We start from the raw sequence: 12,991 nt of genomic DNA, 5'->3' as shown, positions 1-12,991 counted from the left end.
CCCACCCACCCACCCACCCACCCACACAAAAAAAAAAAAAAAAAAAAGAAGTTACCGATCATATAGTGCAACTTAATAAAAAATTTATTTAATACCCTTTTTTCTTGCTTTCTGGTATATGCATAGAATTTTAAGTAAATCATCGAATGTTTTATGAGATGGATTATGCTTTAGGAATGTAATTAATTGACTAGAAAGCCCAAGTGTGGAATATATAAAAATAAATTATTCTCTCTCTCATTGATAAGGCATAGTTAAAGGCCTTAGCTCAACAAATTCTACATACTTACCTTGGAAAAAAAAAAAAAAAAAAAAATCTACACGCTAGTACACTTATAAATTTTCATAAAAAATTTAATAATAATATTTTAAAATCGAATTCAGCAGTTACCGAATTCAAATTATGAAATTATGTGATTGGAATGGTCAGCCTCATCATGTGACATCATCATGACGTCATATAATGAAACTCCCCACCACCCCTTTCACAGAAATTAAATTCGCTAGCTACCAAATTCATTCCCTAAATCATTACTCATAGTTTAATTATCATGTTTAATAACTTTCAAATCTATTTTATTTTTTTTCCCCAAAATTTATTGCTTTTCCTTCTTTGATCAAACATTTGTTTTACCACTTGGAGATAGATCTTTTCAAATAATTGTTTTAAGAATTTATCATTTTTCATTTTCAATGGAATAGAATTGGATTTTTTTTTTTTTTTTTTTTTCCCTTTGTAATAACATTTTATTTTAAAATATATATGCTACTAAAATTTTCTAGCTTCATCTGGACTCTGCTCGTTTCATATTCTGAAATTTAGGGCTCATTCTGCATTGCACTGATTTGGGCTTTATCCATTAATAGTTTCTAAAATCAATTGGGCCAATAGGACAGTCTAATGATATGGGCTCTGGCCCACTTCCATTTATGTCCTATCTGTCTCTTCAGTTTAGATATTTGGTTGTTCTTTGCACACAATAGCACACAGCTATAGAGATCCGGAAAACACGCAAATTAGATTCTCTTCACCTTTTGTACTACAATATTCACGACCCCATGCTTAGATCACGTGGACCCTAATGGACCCTCCTATCTCTACAACCTACTCCATCCACGTGGAACCGCATGTGCCATTTATAAAATACTCTCTCTAACCCTTTTTCTTATCCATCACAATTGGTCTAAGCAACAACCCACTCACACCAAATCTCTAGGTCCTCAAGCAATCACATGCGTACACCGGCAATCCAAAACCAATCAACCCCTTTTTGGATACATTCGACAACTATTTTGCTTTTCGATTTCATAAGAGCTTTTTTAGAAATTATTCATTACAACCGTTGCAATGAACAGGCAATCCGAAAATCCCTTTTAGGTCACACTCGACAACTGTTTTCTATTTTGCTTTTTGATTTCATAAGAGTTCTAATGATGAGAAATTATTCATTGCAATCGTTGCAACGATGACGTGGTGTAACGGACAGTTACAAACAATCCACTAACACATATATTAACTTTTTGGTTTTATTGTAGGTCCACTTTGTTTTGATAGAGTGTTTGTAATCATCTGTTGTACCACATCATCATTGTAGCAATTGCAATGAATAATTTCTCCTAGTTGAGCCCAAACTCATAAAAAAGTGTCATACAGAGCAGGAGTAGGAGCAAGATTGAATTCAAAAGCTGGAGCAAGAGAGCAACGAGTCATATAGAATGAGAAAGAAAGAGAGAGCGCATAGAGCGGGAGTGCGTTCGGAATGTGAGAGCAACAATCATTGACTAGAATTGTGTGACTTAGATCTAGACTCAAATTATTTACATAGAAATCAACATAAATTGTGTGAAATGTGGCACACTATTACGCTTGGTACTTTTCAATTGACATAGGCTCATGTATAGCATATAGCTCCACCATGTTGGCAATTTATGTAATTACATGAAAAGATGGAGTTCCGAGCGGTTAAGAAGTGATGAACGTGGCGGCGGATGGGACCCAGTTGCATAAAAAGGCGTGGTGGTGCATCGCAGAGAAGTACGTCAATGTCCCCGGTGGTTGCTTCTTGTTGCTTTCTGTATGTTTCTCTCACTCTCTTCTTCAAGCAACGAACCATTTTGCAACACACATGCGTATTACATAGCCCTAATATATATATATATATATATATATATATGCACACACAACACATATACATATAGAGAGAGAAAGTGTCGTTGCAGAATCGGCGAGAGAGGAGATGGTTTCCGAAGGTGGAGTCAGATCTAGGGCAATTTTAACTGGTACGTTAGCTTTTGATTCTTTCTACTTTTGTGTTCTTGAGAGATTCGATTAGTTCATAGAATTGAATTGATAAATAAACTGCATTTTCACTTCAATTTTTGATTCGAAAATTGCATAAGAACTCCTAATTACTCCATTGCTCTTGGTCTCGACCCATTAATTATTGGGTTTTTCTTTTTATAGAGAGAGATTAGAGAGAGAGAGTTGAGGGATGGTTGAAAGTTGAAACTGAAAGGCATATATAGTTAAATTGATTCAATGGTTTTTGCAGGGGTTTTCTTTGTAGAATAAAGTAGAAATCTTAAAAAATGGCGACCGACACTGATCATCATCATCATCACACTTATTGCAACAACTGGTCACGTTCTGACTGCCTACCTTCAGACCCCCAACACCCTCAGGTATTCACTACTCTATCTCTTTCTCTCTCTCTGCCATTTTGATATGCTTTTTTATCGGTTGACGATTTAGGGACTGTATTGTTTATTTAAATAACTCACAGAACATGAACATGGTATTGATTTTGGTTGGATTTTAAAAGGGTCTGTTTGGATTGCGTGAGTCAGTGAACACTTAACGAAATGAGAAATTAGATTGACGTACAGTAATTAATTCAAATAATTTGGGATTATTGTCATAGTTCTGTATTCAGGTATTAGCCGCCATACTGTTCATACTTCAGATTGAGCAAATTGAATGAATTTTCAGGTTTATTATCGGCAAAAATAGAAGAAGAATTTGCAGCTGAGGAAAAACTAATGCATTCTAAGAAAATAAATAATAAATTAGGCAGGATGTCTTTTGGAATTGACGGTAAAAACTGTCAAAACTGACATGGAATGAAGAAATTAAAAATGATTTTAGAACATTGAATCTTAGAGGGGACATGGTGTATAATAGAATGGTATGGAGAAAGAGAATCCATGTGGCTAACCCCATTCATTTGGGTAAAAGGCTAGGATGATGATGATGAGTAAGTAATTATTAGGAATTTACAAGTGAAACCAAAATTTCAAAACCAAATTTGCAGAATTTCATATTGATTTCACAACTATTTAATAGGATTTTTGGATAACTCTGGATAAAAATACAGGGAAAATTCAGAATTTTGTAAAGACATTTAATCATTAACACACAGATTTTTACATGTTCATTAAGGGTGTTTGGTTGCCCTTTAAAAGGAAATCACTTCAGTGTGGATTTATGTCCTTTATAGCTTGCTTATTGCTTACATGATAACATCATGATGATAAAGCATGACTGAACACATTTAAAATATATATATATATATATATATATATATATATATATATATAGAAATTTATATATGTATATACATGACTGAACACATGTCTGATTGGTGATAAGGTATGAAAAGAGATACAAAATTTCCACTTAAGTAAAACTGACAGCTATTTGACATAAAGTTTTGATAAACGAAAATACATAAAAGTTACTTTTTTACTTTCTTATTTCTAAAGCAAACAGAGAATAATAAACTCTTATAAATGCAATGCATAGTTAATGGATTGATATAATCATTAAAATATTTAAATGCACGAAAGGATACTTATAATCACTGGTACAAAGGACAGAGCCAGCTGGCCCACTATTTTTTTAATATATATGTATACTTATAATTCTATAATTTGTAAAATATTACATACCCCCCTCGAAAATTATCTTTTTCTATAAATCTGTTTAATTCTTTCTTTCTTTCTTTTCCTTCTTACTCTTCTTCCTCCTCTTCACTTGTTATTATTATTATTTTTTTATTATCTTCAAATAAATTTGCATTTCTTTTCTTCAATCAAACCCTAATTTTTTTGAACAAGTTATTTTGACCATATATGCTTAAAGATAGTCTTCTAAGACTAAAGATAGTCTTTATGTAAAATATTCCAACAAACTCCATTTTCAGGTGAGTAGAAATGATTTTTATAAAATTGGTGTGATTTTCAAAAAATAAACAAGTTGGATAGTACTACCTAGGTTGAATTCTGTGGCCATAATCAAGCCAATGTGCCCAATATTGATTGAGTCAATATTACTTATCAAAAAACAAAATATATGGATTGAGTCAATATTGCGTGTTAAAAAATCAACGTGTCTAATGTTTAACCACCACACCATCCTTTTATTAGTTATTCCATTACACCATCGTAAGCCCATTTAGTTGATTTTTATTTTATTTTTTATCAAGTACACTACCCCACCCCGTGCCAAATGAAATCTTGGCTCTGTCCCTGACTGGTACATTGACTGTCTGCCTGATGGAGAGTATTCTCATATTTTTTGCCTTATGGATTTATTTTTACTTTTTTTTGTCTTGAACTCTACAAGCAGGAAGTATCCATATCTGAACTTATTGATCATGGTTCAATATCTTTCGGAAGATTTGCTGCGGAGTCACTTGCATGGGAGAAATGGTCAGTTTTTTCTCACAACAGGTATCAGGAGGAAGTGGAGAAGTTCAAGGCCCCTGGTCTAGTTGCTCAGAAGAAGGCATACTTTGAAGAATATTACAAAAAAATCAGAGCCATGAAGAAAATGCAGGCAGAGCAACAAGAAACCAGCCACGAATCAGATCCTTGTCAAGAAGAACAAAGCACAATTACAGAAGCAGAAAGCAGTGTCAGCAACATTACCAAGGCAAAAGAGGAAAGGAAACCCAATAATGCTAGTCAATTTATAATTCTGGAAACTGCCACTGTTACTGATAAGGAGCCATTTGGAGAAACTTCAGGTAATAATTTGTCTGTTACTGAGCAAGAGAGTAATACCCGTGATGGAAGTGTTAGCAATGGGGATGAAATCTCCTCATCCACCATCAAACCAGAGCATTTTGCTAACAAAAGTGTGCCAAAGGCAAAACCTACTCCATCAGTTAAAAGGTTTTCAGGAACTACACGGCAAGAAAATCTTTTCTCCAGCACACTTGGTGTGTACAAATCAATGGATCATGCACCTCTTATGAAAGATAAGGTGAACTTTTGGTGTTCGTTTTCTTTTCTTTTTTTCTTTTTATTGTCCTCACTCCTAACTCAAATTTCAAAAGAAGCAAATTAAAAAAATAAATCAATAAAAGTAGTGAATTACATGCTTTTGAGAATAGTATGGCATTTGCTACCTGCCTCTTCAAATAGATGGTTAATAGTTGAAAGTCATGTCAATCGGCAACATGACAATATCTTTTGAAAATTCACAATGAAGGATCACAACTTGGTATTCATCATATGAAATATCTCTTACTTATCAGTTCCTTAAAGGTGTAGAAACAATTGGAAAGCCAGGGGAAATAATGGTACACTCACATAGTCCTGTTGTTCCAGGCTAACCTAATTCAGTACTCACAACACTACCATGCATGCTGTTATTTTATTGTAATGCACTCCTGCCATATTAAGCAATTGGTTCAGTTCATATCTCCTCAATTATAGTAGTAATTTGGTTCTGATCTAACACCATGTCTCGGTTTGTTTTCACAACCAAGCAGACTGCTGCTTCAGCTAGAAAAGAAACAAAGGTGGAGTGCAGAACTATGAAAAATGCTGTTAAGCCAGCTGAGAAACCCAATTCATCTCTTGATAGGGATATTACTAGCAAGAAAAATGGTCTTGTTTCAAGCAAAAAAACTACATCTAAGGTAGCAAGCAACAAGTCCACCACTGATTCTTCATATAGATCAAGTACTGAGGTACGGTCCAGTGTCACTATTATGAGAGATTCTGTTTTAAAGGATAAGCCAGCATCTTCTTCTGCTAGTATCAGAGGTGGTGTAGCAAAGGCAAATATGAATTTCAAAGGCCTGGGAAACAAGGTACCAAAAGTTCGCCACTTTTGTTGAAATAAACTTCTTGCATGAGTGTATTTAGTAACTGGTCCATGGCTTCTATTTGCAGAGCACTTCAAAGGAGATCACTGTCACTGGTGCTGCAAGAAAAATGGATTTAGAGAAAAGGTTTGTTGCCATGAAAGTAACACGTCATTTTCTTATTTGGAATTAGAGACTTATTGACAGTGATAATATTTAATCTTTCAGGACCCGTGCTGGGGTTGCTGGGAAGTCTCTGGAGTTGAGCAGCTGTCATGTGATACCAAAGCGAGGACAATCCGAGAAGCAGAAACTAAAAGCCATGTAATGCATTTTTGTCTCAAGCCTGTGTTTCTTTCAATTTGGAACTCATTCAAAAATCTTGGTTACATTATTGTGAGTTTTTCTTTGGTTTGAATATGAAACTAAATGTTAGCATTTGGAATATACCCAGGTCTGTGCCTGTTCAGAATAAATCAAGTCAAAATTTTGGGAACGAATTTGGGAGTAACAAAGTCAGAGGAAGACATAATGAGGTAATCATAAACAGCCATAGTTCACTGCAGATATTTTATGTCATATATTCTGATATCTGATGATGGTGGCTTGTGTAATCATTTGGTTGTATTTGTTGGTTTATATGGATAACTTTTCTTTTTATCCCTCTTTTTGCTGGTAAGGTTTGAAGTTGAGATTTATTTTAAACCCACACCATCGCGAGCCAAGGACCAGGGTCATGGGCCCATGGCAGCTATATCTCCACCAAAACTTTTCTAATTTTCATGCTTGTGTTCACATATATGGAGTAGTGTTATTTATTTGTTTTAATGGAATACTCTTTTTTGCCACAACATTTGAATTGAGTTGGTGTCTAGTGGTTGAGTTATAGTTGTGAGCAATGTTGAATTTGGGTATTGTGTAGAGTTGGAATGATTCAAAATTTAAGATTTAAACTGAAAATTATCATGAAGAATATCTGCCCTAGTACTGACAACATTCAGCCTGAACGCAAGCAATTAAGGATAACTAAATCCATGTTTTTTTGTTTTTTTTAATGATAAGTAAGATTTCATTAAAGGGTACTCAGCCCAAGAACAAAGGCAATACCAAGTATCTGCTATATAATCAATGTAGGATAATAAAATGCATGTTAGGGAAAAGAAGAATATATTTTACCATAATGAAAAGAAAAATTGCTCAGAATAAGTCAGGAATGCAACAGATAGTTTGGTAAGATTTAGAAAAATAAATGTCATAGGACATTTCATGAGATTATGAAAATGTCCTACGAGACAAAATTTGGTTGTATGTATTGATCATGCATAGGTACAGTTCACAGTTGTTTCAGGTATTCTGTAAATCACACTGAATTTGGAAGATTGACCATGTTCTTTTGTATGTGAACAGGTAATTAATGCTGGTAGTGGAAGAGTTCCAAAGCCTGCCTCATATTTGGCATCAGGCACTATCAAAGCTCCGAATCAGAAACTGGAGCATAAGGTTATACCATATCAGTATTTTCATTTCATAGTTTTAGGGGTTTTCCTGAAAAAAAAAAAAAAAAAAAAAAAAAAAAAAAAAAAACAAGTAAATTTGCTCTTCCTTGCATTTGAAATTTTTTATTTTTATTTTTTATTATTAATTTTTTGGGCAGTACTTATGAATGTTTTCCCCCACATTTACAAATATAATTCCTTGTCTTTTTTTATTTATAAACAGTGTTTCTCTAGTGTTACTTTCTCCTTTTGTGAACAACTATTGTAAATGAAAATTATCTATTCACCGTTTTCAGGTTGGACCATGGCATTCTGTAGATCTAACACACGCTCGAAGGGAACCCGGGTACGATGTTCTATCTGAATTTGTCAAATCTAAGGTCCCCACTTAGAAACTGTATGTTAGATGTTGGCTTTGATCAATCATACATTAAAATTGACCAAAAAGGACTTGTAACTGTCATGATAAAGGACAGTTGGACAGACATGGGTGTGCATCACAGATACACACAAAAGATCTGTATTACCTAATACCAAGCATGTATGAGTTTGCAATAGGACTCACCCAGGTTTACCATGCAGGCACAAGATGCCAAGCTGGCGATGAGAGTAAAATCTGATTAGAGTTCGGTGCTACTGTAACTGGTAAAGAGACTCTGCTGAAGGCCCTCTTATGGCTTGCAAAATGCAGCAAACCGGTGGTCCAAAAGGTATAGCGGATGCAAGAAAGCCGACTGGAAACGTCATCAGAGTAGCTTGAGAATCGAAGTAGAGATACGTTACAATTACCTTTACAAACAACAATTGATTTATGATGCTGAAGCTTATACAGAATAAATTTGTATATGCTGCTTTGCTCGGTCGACAGCAAATGATGAACCAAGCAAAGGAACAAGGTCAGCTGTTAACGAAAGAATTTAGTTCGGCACCATCTTCCTCCATATCAGTCTCTCCAACTTTATGTATTTAACACAGTCCGTGTGATTGGTGACCATAAAACTGGTGCCACATTAATAACTGGTGCCACAGCAATATGTAAATGTAGATCGCTTGTCGTCCGATTATGATTTCATTTTAACCTAGCTCATTTTTTTCTTCTTACAAATTGATTGGGAGAAAATGAAAGAACAGTATTACTTGGCCCAATGATAAAAGGTATGTACTTTTTAACAGCACTTTAGAAGGTTGTAACTCTGATTTATGGAGCTGTATTAACATAATATAGTGACTTTAGAAGCTGCATATGGCATTTGGAACGTCTTATTGCAGTCTGTTGTTTGTATGAATCTTATCTTGCATATGATCTCACTTTTGAGTTTCGGCCCTTGATAGTGTATTTAGGCACAACCTGCTTGTGGAGCCCATCAATAGTCGCACGGCTTGTTTGTTGGGCCACCATGATCGGTGGGTCTCACAAGCATCTATATCTACTCACGGTATCTGGGAGAAGTCAATTTAGACCCTTGGTTGGCATTGGCAATGGGAAAATATCAAGGGTCGGCAATGGGAAAATATTTCTCTTCCGGTGTCGTGACAGTATGGAACATTGACTCCTAGTGAATATTTTTTTAATCGGACACAGCAAGATACGTTTTGGATACTTGTATGGTTGGGTGATTTTGTAATTATTTTTAAAAAAAAAATTGAATTCAATTCAATTTAAAATATAATATGAGTTAATTAAAAATATATATAAAATTTAACAAATTAAAATAATAAAAATTTAACTTTAAATTCCAAATTATTAATTTATTTATGATTATACGGATAAAATGGCAATATATATATATATATATATACACAGTATATAACTTACTCACCCTGAACCACACAGAAATAACATTTTTTCTTGAAACATCTCTAAAATTTAGAATCAGGATGCACCAAAGAAGGCAAAGAGAAGCCATTCTCCAACAGCAATTTCTTCATTATTTCTTATCCTAAAACCCTAACAACCAAAAAGTTATACATATATTCTGGTAGTAGCCCCAAAATACACCAAGACAAGAAACACCAGATGCCAAAATTCAATTACTAATTTTCAGAAAAAATAAAATAAGAGAATAATGTAGAAAAAAAAATACCATAACATTTTGAAAGCGCAAGTAATAAACTGGTTATGATAATCTTACTTTTCCTATCAAAAAATCAAAAATAAAAGATATAAGTTGATACAAAAATGTAATGGTGTAAATGGTGGGAAAAGATTCATTTATGAACATTCTCATGATAAATGCCCTCAAGCTTCATCTCTTGTTAATTCAAAATCTGTCGATTAACAACCTCAATGCTTTTGTAGAAAAAGCTTCTATATTCTAGTTTTTTTGTAGCAAGAAATTGAATAGATGAAAAAGGAAAAAGAAGGCATGACATAAAAGAATCTAATCTCAACCTAGAGAAGCAGCTTCCCCAACTTTGGCTAAAATTATCATTTACCACACAACTGGAAAGTTCGGCTTGAAACCTTCTCTCTATGAGTGGCGCAAGCACTTAGAATCGATGTATCAAGTCAACATGCTTTACTCTGATGATTCTGATCTCAATCTAGAGAACCTTCCTACCAAATCTCTCGCTACACTTCTCGCTTGGCTAGAGTTTTGCAGCCTCTTCAAAATTCTCCTATAAAGTGAAAATTGTGGTTTGAGACCCTTGTCCATCATTTCGATTAGAATGTCTATGGCAACACTGAGCTTTCCTTCTCTCTCATGAAGACTTGCAAGCAAACTGTAATTCATATTGCTCGAGTGCTCATACTTGACACCCGTATCAATTACATACTGGTGTGCCTCCTCATATTTCCCCAAATTGAAATAACCTTTGATAAAGGCAGCATGGGTTTGTGGCCGAGGTTCAAGACCAACAGACACCATCCGATCAAGAAACTGAACTGCACTATCGATCTTGCCAAGCCTATATGAGTAATAAATAAATATTTCAAAGGTTAACGCATCGGGATGACAACCCTTTTCTTGAATTTCTTCGAGCACACTACAAGCTTCAGCTAACCTCTCATTCTTACACAAACTGCTAAGGAGGTAGTTGTAGGTTGTAACATTTGGCTCACAACCGAATTGTCTCATTTCTTCTAGCATACCAAGTGCTTCTTCAAAGTGGCATTTCCGACACTTCTCACGAATGAAAATATTGTAATAGGACACCTTCCTCTCTGTTTTTCCCATCACAAACTCGGCCATTTCAAATGAGTCCTGCGAAACAAACATCTTAATCAATGCCCAAATACCAGACCCACGACATGAACCCCCAGCTTCATTTAACACATTTATCACTCTCTCTATAGATCCTTTGACCAAATCCTTATTCGAACCCAAAACCAGCAAAAACCCAAATGCCTTTTCAGTGAGGCAAATTCGATGTGTACTAAAATTCTTCAACAAACAAATCATTGTCTCATAATCATCTAACCGCCCGCAATTATCAATAATCAAACTACAAACATCAGCATTATAATACAGCTGCCGATTTCTACCTAGAACCCACTCAAAGTAACGCAATCCAGATACTCTAGCAAGATTCAGAACCCGAAATACCTCACTAACAGATCTAACAGAAAGACTTGCACCAATTACATTCAACTTCGACTCTAGGTCATTCTCATTACTCCTAATGAGCTCAACAATTTTAGAAAATTGTTTGGGAATGGCGTTTGATTCAACCCCATCAACCTTTCTCTTCTTCATCTGAGAATCATCAGACCCAACACTGTCCAAATTCTCGAATCCATTAGTTTCATCAGAAACCATAGTCTCATCCTCATCGTTCCTAATGAGCTCAATATTTTCCCTAATTTGTTTGGGACTCACATTTGATCCAAACCCATCAACACTCCTCTTCGTCAACTGAGAATCATCAGACCCATCACCATCCAAATTCTCAAATTCACTATTTTTATCAGCAAACGTGGTCCCATTTGACATGGAAGTCAAAGAGACATCGGAAGAAGATACAGAGAACAACCGAAAGAGACTCTGAGGTCTCAACAAACCATTACAACATATTGGGTATCTATAATTACACCTACAGATGGTTAAAGAATTTACATTCTGAGAAATTGGAGATGTTTGAGAAGAAATTGAAGGTGATCCAGTTGAGGAAATCAGAGAATATAGAGATTTTGAATTGGTGTTTGATTGAGGTTGAAGTGAGTGGAAGGTAGTGTTTGGAGGAGTGACAGAGAAAGAGGGTTTTAGGGTTTCTAGAGAGGATGAGAGAGAAATAGGGAGTCGCTGAGATAGAGAAGAAAATTGATAGAAGAAGTGGTTAGGATTTGAGAAGTACCTGATGAGTTTCATGCGATGAATGCTTGAGATTTCCATCTCATTTCATGTTCTCGTCGTTGCTGTCGTTGGCATTTTCCCAGAAGCCCTCACTCTCTCTTTTGGGTCATATGGCTTTGTTCAGTTTTGTGACCTATTTGTTTAGTTATAAAATAGGGAAAAATTTCTCTCTCCGAACTCTTCGTGTTTTTTAAAAGTAAAATTTCGACTGTTCTTTTATTTATTTCTTTACATATCTTATTATCAATTTTGAAAAGAAAAAATTTGTCATTTAGCTGTATTTCTCGAGTAATATTTCAAAACTTCAAAAAAAAAAAAAAAAAACAAAAAGAAAGAAAAAGGGTCCTAGCAATATTGCATACAGTGAAAAAATTAATTAATAGTTGAAGTTTCAATCAAGATTCATTATTGAAACATTGCACGCAATAATACTTGTAAAGGCATCAACCACAGTAATCAAAATTCACTATCGATCTTCATCAATTCATGTAAAAAAATGATATTTAATTATTTGTTTTGACTTGTTATTTGAATCTGATGAGAATAGATACGACCAATATTCATGAAAGATTCACTTTCTACGTTGAATGGTATAAAATGTGCTAAAATAATAGGTCAAATGATATTGTAGTGTCCATTCTAACAAAAATTAAAATTCCCGTCAGCCCATGAGAAAATACTCAAAAAAAAAATAATAATAATAATTAAAAAAAAAATTAATCATCACAACAAAAGATATTCCTTGTAACTGACCTAAACACTTAACGGGATGACCTCCGTCGCGAAGTTTTTTTTATCAGGTAAGTACTCACACACACTTCTTTGCACATTCAAGTTCGACCCCTTCCCTCCTGTTTTGAAGATAGAGAAATTATACCATTGGGCTAGAAGCCCTTTTGATAATTTATTTTTTTGAGTTGTTTTCCTGAGGAAAAACTACTCAAAGTAAAAGGCTTAAGAGTAGTGAACTGACAGTGTATATATATATCATGCAGTAGGGCATCCAAGTAGATACTAGATGAGTGAGAAACTGTTTCATGAATAAAATTTTTGCTCTTAGAATCTCTCACCATTTACTTCTGCTTCTATCCAATGAAAGCTATCT

The 12,991-nt window shown here is 34.6% G+C and overlaps 2 protein-coding genes across 2 annotated transcripts; one reads left to right on the top strand and one right to left on the bottom strand.

Moving 5' to 3' along the window:
• Positions 1–2,081: 2,081 nt before the first annotated feature.
• Positions 2,082–8,877, top strand: LOC132273907 (uncharacterized). The gene is made up of 10 exons (XM_059775012.1): positions 2,082–2,280; positions 2,553–2,682; positions 4,628–5,266; positions 5,778–6,101; positions 6,184–6,242; positions 6,324–6,419; positions 6,550–6,631; positions 7,503–7,595; positions 7,888–7,937; positions 8,174–8,877. The coding sequence occupies exons 2-10, from the start codon at positions 2,590–2,592 to the stop codon at positions 8,196–8,198; spliced, it is 1,461 nt and encodes a 486-aa protein (XP_059630995.1). The 5' UTR covers positions 2,082–2,280; positions 2,553–2,589; the 3' UTR covers positions 8,199–8,877.
• Positions 8,878–10,110: 1,233 nt separating this feature from the next.
• LOC132272604 (pentatricopeptide repeat-containing protein At1g09900-like) lies at positions 10,111–11,526 on the bottom strand. Its single transcript, XM_059773719.1, has one exon. It carries the CDS (start codon positions 11,524–11,526, stop codon positions 10,111–10,113), a length of 1,416 nt encoding a protein of 471 aa, XP_059629702.1.
• Positions 11,527–12,991: the final 1,465 nt, after the last annotated feature.

This window comes from Cornus florida, unplaced genomic scaffold, assembly GCF_030987335.1.
Source record: "Cornus florida cultivar Cherokee Brave unplaced genomic scaffold, ASM3098733v1 CherokeeBrave_3.0.0_Hap2_Chr09, whole genome shotgun sequence".
Lineage (NCBI taxonomy): Eukaryota > Viridiplantae > Streptophyta > Magnoliopsida > Cornales > Cornaceae > Cornus > Cornus florida.
This window is presented reverse-complemented; position numbering and strand designations above follow the sequence as displayed.